A 16,770-nucleotide genomic window follows, 5' to 3' on the forward strand; every position below is an offset into this window, starting at 1 on the left:
GGCCTCGGCCTGAGAGGCAAGAGGAAGCCTGGGGTCCGGAGCTGGGGAAGAGCAGCGGCAACTTGGGAGCTGGCAGGGCCACGCTGCGAGGCCTGGCTGGTTCCTCTGATGAACATCTTTTTATGTGCTTATTGGCCATTCATATATCTTCTTTGGAGAATTGTCTACTTATAGTCTTTGACCATTTTTAATTGATTTTTTTTTTTGGTAAAGTTGTAATAGAACTTTATATATTCTAGATAAAAACCTCTTAAAATATTTATGATTTGCAAATATTTTTTTCTGATTCTGAGGGTTTTTTCACATTTTTATGCCATCACTTGACATATGACATAATTTTGTTTTATAAAATTCAATTTAACTAGCTTTTTAGTTTTTTGTTGTTGTTGTTGTTGTTATTGTTGTTGTTGCCTATGCTTTGATGTCTTATCTAAGAAACCACTGTCTAATCCAAGGTTGTAAAGTCCTGTTTAGTCCTGTTTTCTTCTAAGAATTTTATAGTCTTACCCATTGTTAGCAAATTTTTGTATAAGGTGTGAGGTAGTGGTCTCATTTCACTTTTTGTATGTAGATATCCTTTCTGAGGTTTTTAAATATAAGCCTTCTGCATTAGACAGATGTTCCTTAAGAGCTCACCGTATATGTTACACATCTAAATATTTATCCCAGTGTCCAACACCCCTAAGCACAATTAATTACCATGTTGTTATGAGAGTGTGTGAACATTTCACATTTTTGTCAAGGTTCAGACTATTTCACAAGATATCCTGGTGTTTAAACTTACAAAAAGGTACCACCCTACATGATTTTTTAAATAAAAACCTTTCTGTGACTAAAGCAGTAAATGTAAGCAATGTGTTTCTTTCCCCTTGAAGCAGAGATTTCATTGTTATCTCAGAGTCCTTCTCTTGATATGTGTGAAAACAGACCTATGCTGACCAGATCTTCCTTGTTTCTCAGTTCATCAGTCTTATTTTTTTGTTGTTGTTGTTTTTGCTTTTTTTGCAGGGACCGACCCTTTCTATCAAAACTGGCTCTGAAGCCTTCCATCACATTCTTAGTTCATACCCCACTCCCCTTGATTTCTGCCTCCTTGGTAGCTTCATTGGTGTGTTCCATTTTTGGCAATCCCCAAAACAAAGAAAGAATTCTGCTCACCTGGTGCTTGACAGGAATAACTCATTATATTTCATTTCGCTGACTTCATATCAAATTTTTAGTGCCCCCCACATTCATACTTATACAAAACTTCTCTTATTTTTCTCCTACCTCCAACCTCTCTCCTTCTTTCAAACCCAGTGATTGTATTTTGTATTAATCTTTTAGAAAGAAACATTTTAAAGCACAGCATAAGTAGAATCCAGAAAAAAACTGAAGTCAAAGTGAGGATCAGCAAGCCCCAGGGCTGCATTTGACGGCAGATCTGTGAGGTATCATTTGGTCTAAATCTAAGTCCAGTGCTTGGGACCTTATTTGGATATTGCTGCTTTCAATGCTTGAACTGTTCTTCCAAACACTGGAGTTCTCGGCTACTTTTCAGTATGATGTAAGTACCACAATTATTGCATGTCTTAGTGTTTTTCTAGTGAGGGACTTCAGATAAGATTCTACATTTAAATGCATTTGAAATGTCAGGTGGAGGTAAACGTTTAAGAAATGTACTTGAAGACCTTACTAGATAAAATAGAAAAAAAAAATTCCTAATTTCAGAGACTTGAGACTGGCTCCTCTTTAATGCTCAAAGCAAGTAGTAATTTGAAAAGCCCAGCCACACCCATGCTAATCTAATTATTTCTCCAGTGGGACTTCACTTGGGTCCCTAAGTCCCTGTGTGTCACATTGCTTATGTATCCTGCTGACATCACAACTAATAAAGTCTCTTCTAAAGGTATAATTGAGCTAGTTCAAATAATAAGAAATAGAGCAGTTGTTTGCAATGGTAAACCCCCATCACTTCTTGTAGAAACATTCATTCTGTAGAAGTACTTTAATGATAGAAGACTAGGGTAGTAGGGGTTGGGGCTGAGGCTCAGCGGTAGAGCACGCCTCTCTCATGTGTGAAGCCCTGGGTTCGATCCTCAGCACCACATAAATAAAATAAAAAGTATTGTGTCCACCTACAACTAAAAAAATAAATAAAAAGAAGAGTAGAGTAGTAGGCACTAAGGTAGAGGGATGTTTAGAAAGTAACTCTTACTGGAAAGTAAGAAAATGACCATATTGTGAAAACTGATTCTTAAAACTGGCTTCTGAGCCATGACAGTTAACTTCAGTGACTTTGTCAAGGGAAAGGCAATATTCAGAAAGGACATAGATATTTTTGTTTCTATAAAGGCATGTTTAAGAAGCTGCAGTTACTAGGAGCTTACTGGAACACAGATCATTAAGGTATAATTCTTAGGCTCATACCTAGTTCCATTTCAAATCTCTATCCTACCCTCCTGAGCCCCAAACCTTCATCCATCCCCTGACCTTTTTCTTGTTTTGTGCCACTTAGAATGTTTGCTATCTTATCCTTATACATTGCCATAAATCTTTTGGGCATAAGGTGAGGAAATTTATTAAAAAAACAGGTGAATTTAAAAAGTGGAATTCTCCCCAATAATGAGATATCTCCACAAGTGATTGGGCATCTCCCTGATTGGGTGTGAGGTGTTCTGGCTAAACTGTGTCAGAACTAATCCGCATCTAATCCCCACCCTCTCTAGGTGCGAGAGCCCATCCATGTGGGGGTGTGACTGACCATTGACCCTGAGAACAATCACTGACCCTGACCTTGGAATTCTGTCCCCCTCGACCTTCATTGGATGGAATTTTCCCCTGAATTTCTTGTTCCCCAATAAAAGGCCACTCCCTGGCGAGCTCTCCCTCTCTCCTGATAGTCTTTTGTGTAACCTTGCTGCCCCACCAGGTGGCTCAAGGCAGGAGCCCGAGGGAGAGCCGTCCCAGACCTGGTCAAAGAAAAGGTAAATTGAGTTTTGTGTGTTTATTTTGATCTCACTAGTTAACTTCTATGCTATGAACCTCTTGTATGAAGCCAGCGTGCTGGTCGCACGGTGGACACCAGATAAACTTGCTCCTACTGATTCTTTGACTGACATTTGTGTTGACTTGGTACACATTTTCCATTTTCTTTGTACCCAGCTATTTGTAAATTTGTGGACAATGCAAAGACTTTGCAGTTCCTATTCTCAAAAAACTCAAGTTTTATTTAGGAATACTAAAAAACAGAAAAGGAAACCTCTGGAAATTCTGGCCAAGAGTCCAGTAGTTGCTCTATCCATCATGTCCATCATTGTGAATGTAATGTAATGCACAAAAATTGTGATACTGGATGCAATTCTTGATGGTGATAGCAAAGTTCTAGATGCAGAGTTTTTGAATTTGTACAAAGGATAGAAGAAAAAAAATCTCCCATGATCTCAACACCTAGATAAACATTTTGGTGTATTTTCTTCCAGTCTTTTTCTCTGCTTGTTTAAAAACAGGTAAGCTCTTGGTTTTACAGCTACATGTACAGTTTTGTATGGTTTTTATCCTGACAAGCAATTCTCTTTTATTAAAAAACATTTCCCTATATATTTTCTATACCATGATTTATTACATAAACACTCTTTCCTGCCTGGACATTCATATTGTTTCCAAGTGAATGCAACATTCCTGAGTAGAAATAATTGGAGAGTGGTATGGTTAGAGAGAAGGCATCAGTTTCTCCATGATGACTGGCTAAAATCACTATAGTGGTTTCCCCTATTTGTGTGTGTGTGTGTGTGTGTGTGTGTGTGTGAGCTCACTCGCCAAACCTCTGGCATCTGACTACAAGTCCTTGATTTCATTCCATTATGGGTCCCACCCCTTTCTTGAGTCTCTACTTTTCTTTCCAAGTTGCATTGATAAACAAAGGGTTATTTGCGTGGGGGATTCTCCTTCCAAGTATTTGAGACAACTCAAAAAGACCACCAGCCTTTTAAAATTGGGGTTTTGTATCTTATGTTAAAAGGGTTTTGTTTGTGGCATTCCCCTCCCCACTCCGGGGCATTTGGAGCAAAGGTGTCCCCCCCCCCCCCCCCCCCCCCCCCCCCGTGACAGTAGGGGGAGTGGAAGTAAAGTGGGAAGCTGAAGGACCTTTCTCCATCACTAGTCAGTCTTCAACGTTAGAGTCTGTAAACAAGTCAGGATGGCGCCTGGCATTTTGTCAGAGGGAGTGATTTGTGAAGTAACGCCAGGGAGCCATTAAGTGTGGTGATTCCTTATTGGTTGACTGCTGTATCTATTTTATGTTAATTAAGATAAGCTGTGTGGAATGTATACCCCTCCTGTCCTACAATAAACGGCTCCCACTCCTGCTGTATCAACTTACACAAGTTGTTTGTCACCCCCCCCCCCCCCACCCCCCCCCCCACCCCCCCCCCCCCCCCCCCCCCCCCCGTCATTTTGCTGCAGCCGGACTGCGGCAGATGGTGGCCCATTATGGGGAGCCCCGGGACACTTGGGGGTAAGTGACGAAAAAAAAGAGCTGCCCGTCCATAGATAGGACGGGAGCAAATCTGCTCTTCCCTAGGCAGATAGGGCGAGAGGAAAAATGACCATTTCGAGAAAATGGAGAAGATTGATACAGTATGTTTGTGTCTTGATTTGTCTTGAAATGTTGTATTGTCTTTGTGATGAAAATATGGAAGGGGTGAGAAGTAAATTACTAAGGGAAGAAGGCATCCCAGTGGAACCAAGAATAGTTAGGGCATGTGTTGATGGAAGCCCGGGAACTCTAGTCAGAAAGAAGAAAGTTCAGAGGAGGAAGGATAATCAGGGAAAAAGTTGCAGCAAAAGGCTATTACTGAATACTTTTCGTTACCAGAGGGTGCATAAAGCCACGTGGCGGCTGCCACGTGCACGAGCCAGTCATGGCGCAGCAAGGAGTTTCCAAGCAGCGGCAGCTGGCTCTTCCCCGCCCCCCACCCGGGGAGCGGTCGCCACTGCGAGAGCCCAAATCCAAACCTGACCTGGAGGCCCAGTCTTGCAGGCTCTTTGAGTCCAGGACACTCCCCAGGGCCATCTGGGGCTGCCCAGGATGCTACAGCCGGCAGAAGACGCTGATGTCCCTGATGTTTGGTTATTTTCAATGCCAACAACTAAGCTACAATGGTTCTCCCACACCTGGAGGCTGATGAGTAATGAGCGCCATTAAGGCCTATTTCAAATGTAAAAAACCTTGAGATAATGTACTAAATTGTTCAGAAGGTTGTTTTCTTAGTGCCTGCTGGAATACTACAGGATTTTCTTTAGCCATCCAGAGTTCCTGCCTTCGTCCCAGTGCCAGTGAAGAAGACGAGGGTGGAAGAATTTCCAGTGTTGTTGAAAACCGGACGAGACTTCGGCTGAGAAATGGAGGAGACTTCGGATTAAGCTAGCTGCCTGCAGAACTTACCTGGACTGTGAACTTCCGTGGACTGTGATTTACCTGGACTGTGAGTTATTCTATTGAGACACTGCTTTACCTGGACTGAGACAACAAACTGTAATCTACAACAAATTGTGACTCGGTATATTTGCTAACGGTGTCATTGCTGGTATAATTTTTCCAAGGGCTTCTTGCATGGAGCCATCAATTGGCTTGGTATTGTGGCATTTTATATCCTCCCTTTCTGTTTGTAGCAGGTATTTATGGGTTTCTATAAAAACCACTATGGCTGTTATTTAAATTAAACAAAAGGGGGAAATGTTAGAGTCTGTAAACAAGTCAGGGTGGCGCCTGGCATTTTGCCAGAGGGAGTGGTTTGTGAAGTAATGCCAGCGAGCCATTAAGTGTGGTGATTCCTTATTGGTTGACTGCTGTATCTACTTTATGTTAATTAAGATAAGCTATGTGGAATGTATATATACCACTCCTGTCCTACAATAAAGGGCTCCCACTCCTGCTGTATCAAGGTACACAAGTTGTTATTTTGCTGCAGCCGGACTGCGGCACTATTGGTGGGCACCATTCCAGAGCTATTAAAATTCCTTCAAGGTGTGGCTGAGGACTTTAAAACTTTTGGATCTAAATTGCAGATAAAAATGCACAAATACCTACTGACAGCTGTAAAGGCTGGGGAAGAGATTTCTAAGTAAAACCCACAGCACCCAGGGCTTTTCTCAAATAAGAGCATCGAAGGAATTATATGACTCGCATCTGGTTGGAGATTCCCTCCGAATGGGTTAAGAATGCAGGCAAACTTCTGGGAGTCCCGTAGGAGTTGCTGATTGGGACCGGTCATTGCTGGCAAAGCAATTTTTGTACTTCACCTCCCTCTGGGTTTTCTCATTCTTTTGTGAGATGTTCATGGAGTTGGCTTGGGCATTTACCTTTTAAAGTTTATACATCCCAAACTCCTCTCTCCAACTCCTGGGGTGCAGCACCTCTGGCCGCTCCTAGACTTTTGGACTTACTCCAGGCGCGGGGAAGGGGCGGGAGGACTTTGTTCCCCGAAAATGACTTTGCCCTGGGAATTTCCTGTGGCTCTTTCTCACGGACAAGCCCCCTCCTCCCGCTGGAAGTACAGACACACTGCCGCGGGCCCCCTCCTGCCCGACCCGCAGGCGGAAAGACGCGCCAGCCGCCCACCCGCGCCCTGGAGAAGGCCTGCGGCGCTCCCCTCGCTCCCCCTCCTCAGGTCCCGCAGCTGAGAGCCCGGATGTTGGATTCAGTCCCTGCGCTGGGTCCTTATTTCCATAAAAGGGCAGCACTCCGCAGGGCTGAGATTGCCGCCGCTGGCGCCCCCCGCCTCCCCCGCGCAGCTCCCACCCCGCGGCGCGCGCCGCCGCCCAGCCCGTCCCCCGGGTCCTCGCAGACCCCTCCCGAAGGGCGGCCGCTGGGAGGGCGGCGGAGGGCTTGAGGCCGGCGAGCGGCCCTGGGCTGCTCTGCGCAACGGCGGAGGAGGGGCAGGCGCGCCCAGCCTGTGCTGGACTGGGCTGAGGGGCGGGGAGAGAGGGGTGGAGCGCGGGGAGCCTGGCGAGGGGCAGCCACGACGGGACTCCATTAGCAGTTCGGGCCGGGAGGCAGCGCTTCGCTGGCTGAGGAGCGCAAGGCGGACGACGCCGCCCCGTTAGCCGCCGCCCCCGCGCCTGCTGCGGCGCCAGCCCCGGGCGGGGAGCGCGAGGACCGCGCGGTGAGGGGCCGGCTCGGGTGGGCTCCGAGGGAGCGCGGGTGGGGAAAGGAGTGCGCAGCCCTAGGCGGCGTTTTCCCCGGCCGAGGTGCTACAGGCCGGCAGGCGGCAGGTGAAGCCGCTGCGGTCCGCTAGGCGGGAGCCGTGTGGGGTGGGCGGTTGGGTGGCGCCGGGGTCGCCGGGCAGGGCAGGGGTGCGGGCGCCGAGTGCAGCGGACAGCCTGGTCCCGCTGCCCTCGCTCCCCGAGTCTGCGCGAAACCCCCGTGCGTTCCACGTTCTCCCACCCTGCGGCCGGCTCCTCCAGTTCAGTGGGATTTGTCTTCCTTTGGGGGAGTGACGCTTACGAAAGCCACTTCCTTTGCGCTCGCAGGAAGGAGCCATGGCTCTGGACGGGATAAGGATGCCAGATGGCTGCTACGCGGATGGGACGTGGGAACTGAGTGTCCATGTGACAGACCTGAACCGCGATGTCACCCTGAGAGTGACCGGGGAGGTGCACATCGGAGGGGTGATGCTTAAGTTGGTGGAAAAACTCGGTGAGTTGTGTGTCCCAACCGCGTCAAAGAAACGACTTCCCAGAACGGGGGGAGGGGGGGGAGGGGAGGGGAGGGGTGGAGATGAAAGACGGGGGGAGGGGCGGGTTTTGGAAAACTTGGCATCCCGCAAATGTTTTCTTTTTTTTAAATGTGAAAATCTGTCAGTATTTAAGCAAATAACCTGTTTCCCTTTGCATCTTGTTTTGTTACTCTGAATGTTCATAAAGTAGCGTTTTGAGTCTCCCAATTATATGCTTAATTATGTAGTAACCGGAGGCAAGGCAACCCCTAATTCTTTACATTTGCTGACTTCACGTTGAAAGTAATGAGAATAGTATGCAAGTATATTTTGATAGGGTGATGTTATCCATTTCTTCACTGTACCTCAATGTTGGTGGCTTTGGTATTGAGGATAATGCATGACCCATTTAAGAAAAGTATGGGAAATGTGGAACTACAGTAGTCAATATGAAGTTTCTGTATTTGAACCACTACGTGATGGAGTGCATTAAAATGTTCCAGTCATCCACTCTTACAAGGGGTGGGGCAGTGCTTCACAGACTTGGTATCTAGTCCGTGCTCCAAGTAAGCTATTTCTAGCATTCAGTTTTGTATTAGTAACAAACCAGTGAAAGAACTCTGTTAGACAGCAAATTTTATTTAACTGGTTCGTGGTTGACAGTATTTTCTTGAGTACAAATATATGCAGGATTGATTCTAACTCAGTTTTAAATAATGGGATACCTTACAATATGAGAGAGAAGAAAATTTTGCACCATACATTTTGTTTGTGATGGAAACCATTTTCAGCCGGAAGAATCAACTAAATAGATGAGATGGGTCATTTTATCTCAAGAAATGCCTAAAGGACTGCCTTCCTGAGCTTTAAAATCCCTTCTATATATAATGCAGTTGTGATAAGGTGGCATGTGTGGTATTGTCTTTTTAGGTTGGGGCTTTTTGTTTTGCTTTTTAAAACCACATTCTTAAAGTCACTCTAGTAAAGCAGTTATTTAGTAGAAATGTATTTCCTACCAAGGGAGTATTGTATACTTAACCATGTAAACTTACTGAAATAGCAGTCTAATACAGTTTGCAAAACAAGATGGAATTCATTTAGTTGGACCTGCTTTGTACCCCTGCAAGAGGTTTAATTATTGAAGGACCAACTAGAAGCTCCTTACAGGATAGACTCCTCCTTAGGACTATGCATGTATTGTTTGGATCCCTAAGACATAGCTCAGGAAAGAGGGAGCTCCTAGATAACTCTTTAAAAATTAGATATTGCTGGTTTACCCAATTAATTGCTAACAGTTTTTTATCTGATGTTAATAAATCAATCACTGTTCACAAAATATTTAGGAACCTTTTTTGTCCAACACTGGTGTGAAGGTATTTAAGGAAGAAAATAAGTATAATTGCTTATGTTTCCTTTGTTCTCCAAAGAAAACAAGCTTTCATGTCAGAGATTGCCTTATATTTACTAAGTGGACCTTATCAATGTAACTTCAATAGATTTTTTTTTTATATTGCAAAAAAAGAGCTGTTGAAGGTGAGTGCAACAACTTAAATTCTAGAAAGCCAGGCTTTAATGAATAAATAATGATTTCTACTATATTAAATTACATTGATTATAACTGTTTATTATGAAATCACAGTCAGAAATATAGAGAATACACCATTTATAGATAGAATTGATGTTAATTTTAAGTGACTGTCATCATAATTCAATGCTGGTGTGTTTTAATTTTTTTATGCAGAGAAAAGAAGCCTAATAGGATAGGAAGTGCTGTGTATATGGAAACTGCATCTTTTTGAATTGAACCAATACTGATTCCTTCTGTATCTTAAGTTCTAATAGAAAGTGCTTGCTTTTTCAGCACAAATCTGACTTTTCTCTGTGGTGAAAATGGAGCTAAATGTTTTTTTGCCCTTATTTTTAGGATTAGGTACTTTTTAAAAAAAACTATTTTGTTACCTGTTGGCAGATAGTAGAGGAGAAATTTAGTTAGGGCAGCCTGGAAAACATCCACAAACCAGGCTAGTCAAATTAGAAAAGAATTTTGTAGTTTTTCAGGTTTGCCTGAAACTGGAATGGCCTGCCCTGGGAAGTCCTGAGTTGTATCACTTGATGGTAGTAAAGGGCAGACTGGATGGCTTCTTGTCAATAGTGGCTAAAGTAGATCAAAGCAGCTTACAGAAGATAGGTAAGAGGTAGAGATCATGGTAAGAATAAGGTGGCACAGGGTTTGGTATCTCAGGATTACAAAGCAGTGATGGACAACTAGTAAAATCAAGCTACTGTGGCCATGGAGCGGTTAATGATCGAAGGTATGGGAGGCAGTGTTGACTTGTATCTTCAGTCTCTACACTGCCTGTCTGGTACCTTTCTCGATCTCATGAGAGGGTGTATGAATACCAAACGCATTATGTATTAGGTTATCTTCCTGTATAATATTCGGTGGTAGCAGTTCCCTGAGTTGCTGGGTAGGCTGGGTGCCATGACTCGCACCTATGATCCCTGAGATCTCAGGATGACCCCTCCTTTCAACATGATATTAAAATTTCATGTGCATATGTGAAGTTTCAGGGAAGAGGCTACTTTGCTTTTATTAGATTCTCAAACATGCCTGTGATCAAAATGATTATGACACAACTATACAGTTTAGCCTTTGAGTGTCAGTTTTATTGTGAGGCTACAGTGTTCATCCCAGACTGGGACATTGTAATTCAGACAAAAATTTACATAATGCTTCCTTAGTATGTGTTGGTGATATCTTTGTATTTAGTTATAATTTTACAAAGAACTTTTGCATTTCAGGTTAAGATCATTAAACTACAATTCTTAGTTTATACTAATTCAAAGATCTGAAAGGTCTTTTATAACTAAGTGTGAACTCATTTGTCATTTTGCATTGACTTTTTAAAAGAAAATTAAGAGTGTGTTATATTCTACAAATAAGTGATCTTTAGGGAATTATATCTGCTACAAAAGAAACTTTCATTTGTGGCAGTCTAAGCTAGTTTTAGACAAATGATTTTATCATTGATCCCCTCAATGCTCATACCTCATCCTGAAAATGAAAAATTGTTATTTTCATCTATTTTTAAAAAATCAATATTGAGAGCTTTAAATAGAAGTTTTAAATTTCACTGCAGTTTTTTGTTTAAAACAAATTTCAAACACAATGTTTTTAAAGAAAAAGTTAAAATATTAATCATCAAGCATAAGGATTAAAAACATAAAAGTCAAAAAGAATAAAATTTAAAATTAATTCTATTCAAAAATAAATTTTGTAAGGAAGGGGCCCAATTTTATAGGAATCCTGTGGAAATAATTGAGAAGTATTAAAGAAAACAATTCCACACAGTGGGTTCAGAGCTTAAGTAACAGTGAAAATTCTAAATATCAAAGAAATGCTTAGTTTTACTATTTACTGGATTTCTTCACTGAGTTTTTATATCACTTTTTAAAATTATTTTCTTAAAACTTGAGTATGCAATTGAATTTCTACTTTTCTATAAAAATTCATTTTAAATGGAGAGTAAGGAATTTATAATAATATGGTGCTTACTAAATGGAAGACTTCACTGCTTAAATCTTAGAAATTGATTAGATGACTTCTGAATTTCTTATAGCACTGATTCTATGAGTAGGAGGAATGTTGAAATTGGGTTAGATCAGGGTAAGTAAAACAGAGGGGGGAAATGCCATTCAGGGGACTCAGGAGTAACTAAAAAGAAATATATGGAGTTGATTTAGAAAAATTGAGGATTATGTTTCTGAGTGTGGCCTTTAGAAAGAAGTCATCCCTTCTTTAAAATGCGTCATATCCTTGTCATATAATAACAAAATAAAATGTGTTGGCGTTCCATGATCAAATTAGGCTGTGAGGTTAGCACATATGACCTAAAAAAGAAAATTTAATAAAATAACCATTAAAAAATTTTAAAGTGATTGTTAAGTATGGTGTATATTCTTTGCCTCTCATAGAAGTGCAAAATAGTTAGTTTTTTCTTCAGGAACTGCAAAAATCAGTTTCTTTAGTTGAACATCAGATGGAGAAAGTTGGCTTACATTAGGAACTTTGACACACACACACACACACACACACACTTTAAATACTAGGATCAGCTTGACAGGATGCACTGAGGGGGAGAGGCATGTGAAACTAACTGGACAGCTCCCTTATAGTTGGGCTTAGTGCTCCCTGGGAATGCCTATGCTTATTTAATGGAGTAGCATCTATGTTATTGAAATCCTCTGCTTTTCCCTTTGAGGGCTATGGTTGAATTCATGGAAATTAAATCATAATGCAGCCTTTCTGCATTCATGGGGAAATTAAGTTTGTAAGAAAAATTTAAAAATCTTTGAAGATAGGATAGAAAAAACATTAAATGGTAAAATTATATTAAAGTGAATTGAGTTTAGTTAAATCTGTTAGCAAGCTTACTCAGTATTTCAAACACTGTAAATGATCCATAAGAACTAAATATTGAATTTTATGTTTCTTAAAAATAGCTCCTTAAAAATGGAAGATAGTACATAAATTTTAATATCCTGAAAGCACCTAATAAAATACAAACTATTCCTGGATACATTATATATTATTTGCTGCTTACCACCCCCACCCCCCACCATATTTTATACCCAGTTTTTAATATAAAATAGAAGTGAGCTAGGTGCCATAACTCATGCCTATAATCCTTCTGGAAGCTGAGGCAGGAAGATCAAAAAGTTTGACACCAGCCTGGGCAGCTACTTAGCATGACCCTGTCTCAAAATAAAAGGACAGGGAGCGTGCCTCAGTGGTAGAGGGTCTTTGGGTTCAGTCTCCAGTACTACAAATAAATAAAGTACTGTTTGATTCTAACTCAGGTTAATTTATTATAGAGACATTGAAAAGAATATCTGTTTTATTCAGTTATAAAAGACTTTATTGGAAACATCTTAATAGCTTTTGAAGAAAATTTTGAAATTGAAATTTTTTGAAGAAAATATTTAAACTTTTGCCTTGTGTCTTCAATTTTTTAAACTTTCTAAAGTTAAGAATAATTCACTGAGCACTCTGATTATTTAGATCACTTGTTAGCATTTTGACATTTGATTTCTCTATGTGTAGTCATCATGCATCTTTTGAAGCCATTTGAGTAACTTGTAGACATTATAACTTTTCATCTCTAAATTCTTAAATATGTGAAACCTAAGAACAGAGACATTCTCCTATATTGTGTACTTACCAAATTCCGGAAATTTAACATTGATTTAGTACTACTATCTAATATGCATCTGTATTAAAGTTTTGTCCCAGTAATGGCCATTTTTTCCAACCAATATCTCATTCCACTTAATTGTCATCAAAAAATTGGCCTCTTACTCTCTTCTAATATACAGAATGTCCACCATATCTAGAATCCTAGAAGAGTGTATAAGTGGCTTGTTAATATTACATTAGGGTACATGTGAAATAATAGTATGTTTCTAGACTTCATAGACATCCTCAAGCCATTGTTTTACTTTTCAAAAGGTTTTTGTTGATGTGAATTTCACTTAATATATGCACACGTGTGCACACATGCACACATACACATGTACATATTTTAATTTAGTGCTAGGGCTCAAATTCAGGGTCTTACACATGCTAGGCAAGTGCCATACCACTAAGACATTTCCTCAGCCCCTCACTTGGTATTTTTATAAGTTCTCTTTCTGTACTTCATCTTTAAAATTTAGTTTACTTGTAAGCTTACTATTAAATAGACTATTGATGATATTTTTATTTGATTGATTAATTAATTGAGATGGAGTCTTGCTTTGTTGCCCTGCTGGTATCCAATTCTTGGACTCAGAATCTTCCCACTTCAGCCTCTTGAGTAGCTTGGACCACAAGGCACCTGCAACCAAGCGCAGCTATTGTTAATCTTTTTAGATAGCATTGATTATAGATTTCCCACAATGTCAGCTTTCCTTAGATGGTCTTTGCTGCTAATGGATATACAGATCAGTAAGAAAAAAAATGTGTTGCCTAGTTTGCCAAAAGATCTAATGTAAGCTTCTGGCCTGGCACTTAGTTTGTGTAATCCTTAGACAACCAAATCTGACCTCTAAAATGTGGGGTTTTGACTTCTGTAAAATTCTCATAGGTTCTGGTGAGAATTGAATAAGATAATATATATTAAAGTGCTTTCTATAAACCATAGTGCTATACGGAGGAGAGTGACTACTTTCCCAGTAGCATTAAAGTATCTGAGCATAGCAAACTGAGGAGAAAAAAGGAAAGAGGGTTAAAATGTAATCTAGAATATTTAATAAATTCCAGCTTTACTAGCGGGGAATTAGATCCCTCAGAAATATCTTATTTTGGCACTGTTTTGTGTCCAAGAAGAAAAATAGCTATCATTCCACTCTTTCCCTTGCTTTCAAACACACACCTGATTCTGTAATGTAACAAAAGAACTATTTAACTGCTACTTTCTTGAGATTTCTGAAATGCAGTGGACTAATAAGCAAATGAAGATATTTCAGGGATTTGAAAAATTTATAACCATGAAGTCTCCAGTAGCAAATTAATTCTCTGCTTAACATGTTTTGTAAGAGCAATGTTTTTTATTCATTTAGAACAAAGGAATGATATAAAATTATTTCTTGGCACATGAAAATATTGGGCCTGTTTAGAAATTAATGAAAGTAGTTTCAGAAAAAAGTTAATGTATACAGTATTACAGAAATAAAAATTAATGCTAATACCATGATATATCTTTTTTAGAAAAGATATAGATACTATGTAAAGTAAACAAGTACTGTGAAAGAAATAATTTTTGTTTTTCCAATTAAGAGATGTGACATTCAGCTTGGATTTGTGGTTACAAATTTATACCCATTATAATACATTCTTAACAAATTATTTGCATAATTATGGCATACTTTTTTTCCTGTTAATGTTTTTCTTAAGGTTAAGTTCATCGAGGTATAATTTACATAGAGCAAAATTTATCCTTTTTAGGTATTAAGAAATCAGTCATGCAAAAATACCACAATCAAGATACAGAATGTTTTACAGTACCTCAGAAAGTTTTCCTCGTGTTCATTTTAATCAGTCTAATCCCTTAGTTCCAGCCCTTGAAGACCACTGACAGTTTGCCTTTTCTAGACTGTCCTGTCATTGGAACCATACAGTGTAAAAAGTTGCATGAATTTGATCTCGTTCACTTAGCATAGTCCATTTTAGATTCATTCACATATTTGTATGCTTTAATTTCTTTTATTGCTGATTATTAGTCAATTAAATGAACTTGCACCACAGTTTTATCCATTCAGTAATTGAAAAACATTTTGAGGTTTTTCCAGTTTTCAGAGCTTATGAATAAGGCTGCCATAAACATTTATGTGAACATATTTTTCATTTCTCTTAGATAACCACCTAGGGGTGGGATTGTAGATAGGACCCACATACATGCTGAAAGTTTTAGAAAAATGCCAGACTTTGCAGAGTTACCACATCATTTTGCATTCCTGTCAGCCTTGTACTAGACTTCCATTTGGTTGGAGTCCTCCTCAGCACTCACTGTTATCAGGGTTTGTTATTTTAACAGTTCTGATAACCAAGAGGTGGTATCTCAATGTGATTTTAATTTGCATTTCTCGAATGACTAATGATGCTGGGGAGCTTTTTCACATGCTTATTTGCCATTATGTATCTTAGGTTAAATGTCTTCAATCTTTTTGCTTTGTTGAAAGAAAGTTTGTTTACTTTCTTGTTGAGTTTTTTAAGAGTTCATTGTGTATTCTAGATACTAGTCATTTGTCAATTCTGTGTTTCCCCTGTCATTTATTTTCCACTTTCTTTTTTTTTAGTTGTTGATGGACCTTTATTTTATTTATTTGTATGTGGTCCTGAGAATTGAACCCAGTGCCTCAGGCATGCTAGGCAAGTGCATTACCACTGAGCCCCAGCCCCTATTTTCTACTTTCTTAAAGCAGTATCCTTCAAAGAGCAGAAGCTCTTAATTTTGACAGTTATTTTCTTTGCCTAACCAAGGTTGAAAAAAATTGTCTTATAAGCCCAGTGGGTTGTGAGGCTGAGGAAGGAGGATAATGAGTTCAAAGCCAGCCTCAACAAAAGTGAGGCGCTAAGCAACTCAGTGAGACCCTGTCTCTAAATAAAATACAAAATAGGGCTGGGAATGTGGCTCAGTGGTTGAGTGTCCGCCGAGTTCAATTCCCAAAATGTCTTATAAATTATATATTTTATATTTTATTTTATTTTATTTTAGAGAGAGAAAGAGAGAATTTTTAATATTTATTTTTTAGTTTTCGGCGGATACAACATCTTTGTTTGTATGTGGTGCTGAGGATCGAACCCGGGTCGCACGCATGCCAGGCGAGCGTGCTACCGCTTAAGCTACATCCCCAGCCCTATATTTTATATTTTAAAAGAATGAATATATGAGGTAGAATAGTCATTGTGTATCAGAATGAAAACAGTTGCATTATACCATTTTAAATAATTGCATTGTGCCTATTTAAAACATAATTATAATTTCAAATTTGAAAAAACATTAGATTTTAGTTTTATGTCTTTGCTTATAAAGAAGATATCTACAGCTAGACAGGTAGAGCATGCCTGTAATCCCAGCAGTTTAGGAGGCTGAGTCAGGAGTATCGAAAGTTCAATGCCAACTTCAACAAATTTAGCAAGGCCATAAGCAACTCAGTGAAACCCTGTCTCAAAATAAAAAGCAGGCTGGGGCTGTGGCTCCGTGATTATGCACCCCTGGGTTCAATCCATGGTACCAAAAAACAAAGAAAGAAAGAAGATGTCTACAACACTACTATTGTGGGTAAGAGTCAGTATTCAAATTTTAGCATATTTTTCTTTGAAAATGTTATACTTATTTATTTGTAGTGACTGGCCTAGAGTTACATAGTAGGCAAAATTTTTAAAAAATTAATTAAAAATTGGGCTGGGATTGTGGCTCAGCGGTAAAGCACTCGCCTAGCACGGGCAGGACCCGGGTTTGATCCTCAGCACCACATAAAAAAAAAAAGGCATTGTGTTGCGTCCATCTACATCAAAAACTAAATACTTAAA

General features: G+C 39.9%; 1 protein-coding gene across 6 annotated transcripts in view; it reads left to right on the top strand.

Annotated features, from left to right (window-relative positions):
• The first annotated feature begins 7,006 nt into the window (after nucleotides 1–7,006).
• Fermt2 (FERM domain containing kindlin 2) overlaps nucleotides 7,007–16,770 on the top strand; it is a 77,144-nt gene continuing 67,380 nt past the window's right edge. For 3 of the 6 annotated variants that reach the window (XM_046461224.2, XM_046461223.2, XM_046461225.2), the window contains exons 1-2: nucleotides 7,010–7,145; nucleotides 7,513–7,678. In XM_046461224.2, the coding sequence (XP_046317180.1) occupies nucleotides 7,522–7,678 (157 nt within the window). In that variant the 5' untranslated portion in view covers nucleotides 7,010–7,145; nucleotides 7,513–7,521. Of the gene's footprint in view, nucleotides 7,146–7,512; nucleotides 7,679–16,770 lie in introns of all 6 variants that reach the window. The other 3 variants (XM_046461220.2, XM_046461222.2, XM_046461226.2) reach the window with 3 other exon arrangements.

Source organism: Marmota monax, unplaced genomic scaffold (assembly GCF_021218885.2).
Source record: "Marmota monax isolate L192 unplaced genomic scaffold, Marmota_monax_Labrador192_F-V1.1 WCK01_AAM20220418_F8-fsc00001, whole genome shotgun sequence".
In the NCBI taxonomy this organism is placed as follows: domain Eukaryota; kingdom Metazoa; phylum Chordata; class Mammalia; order Rodentia; family Sciuridae; genus Marmota; species Marmota monax.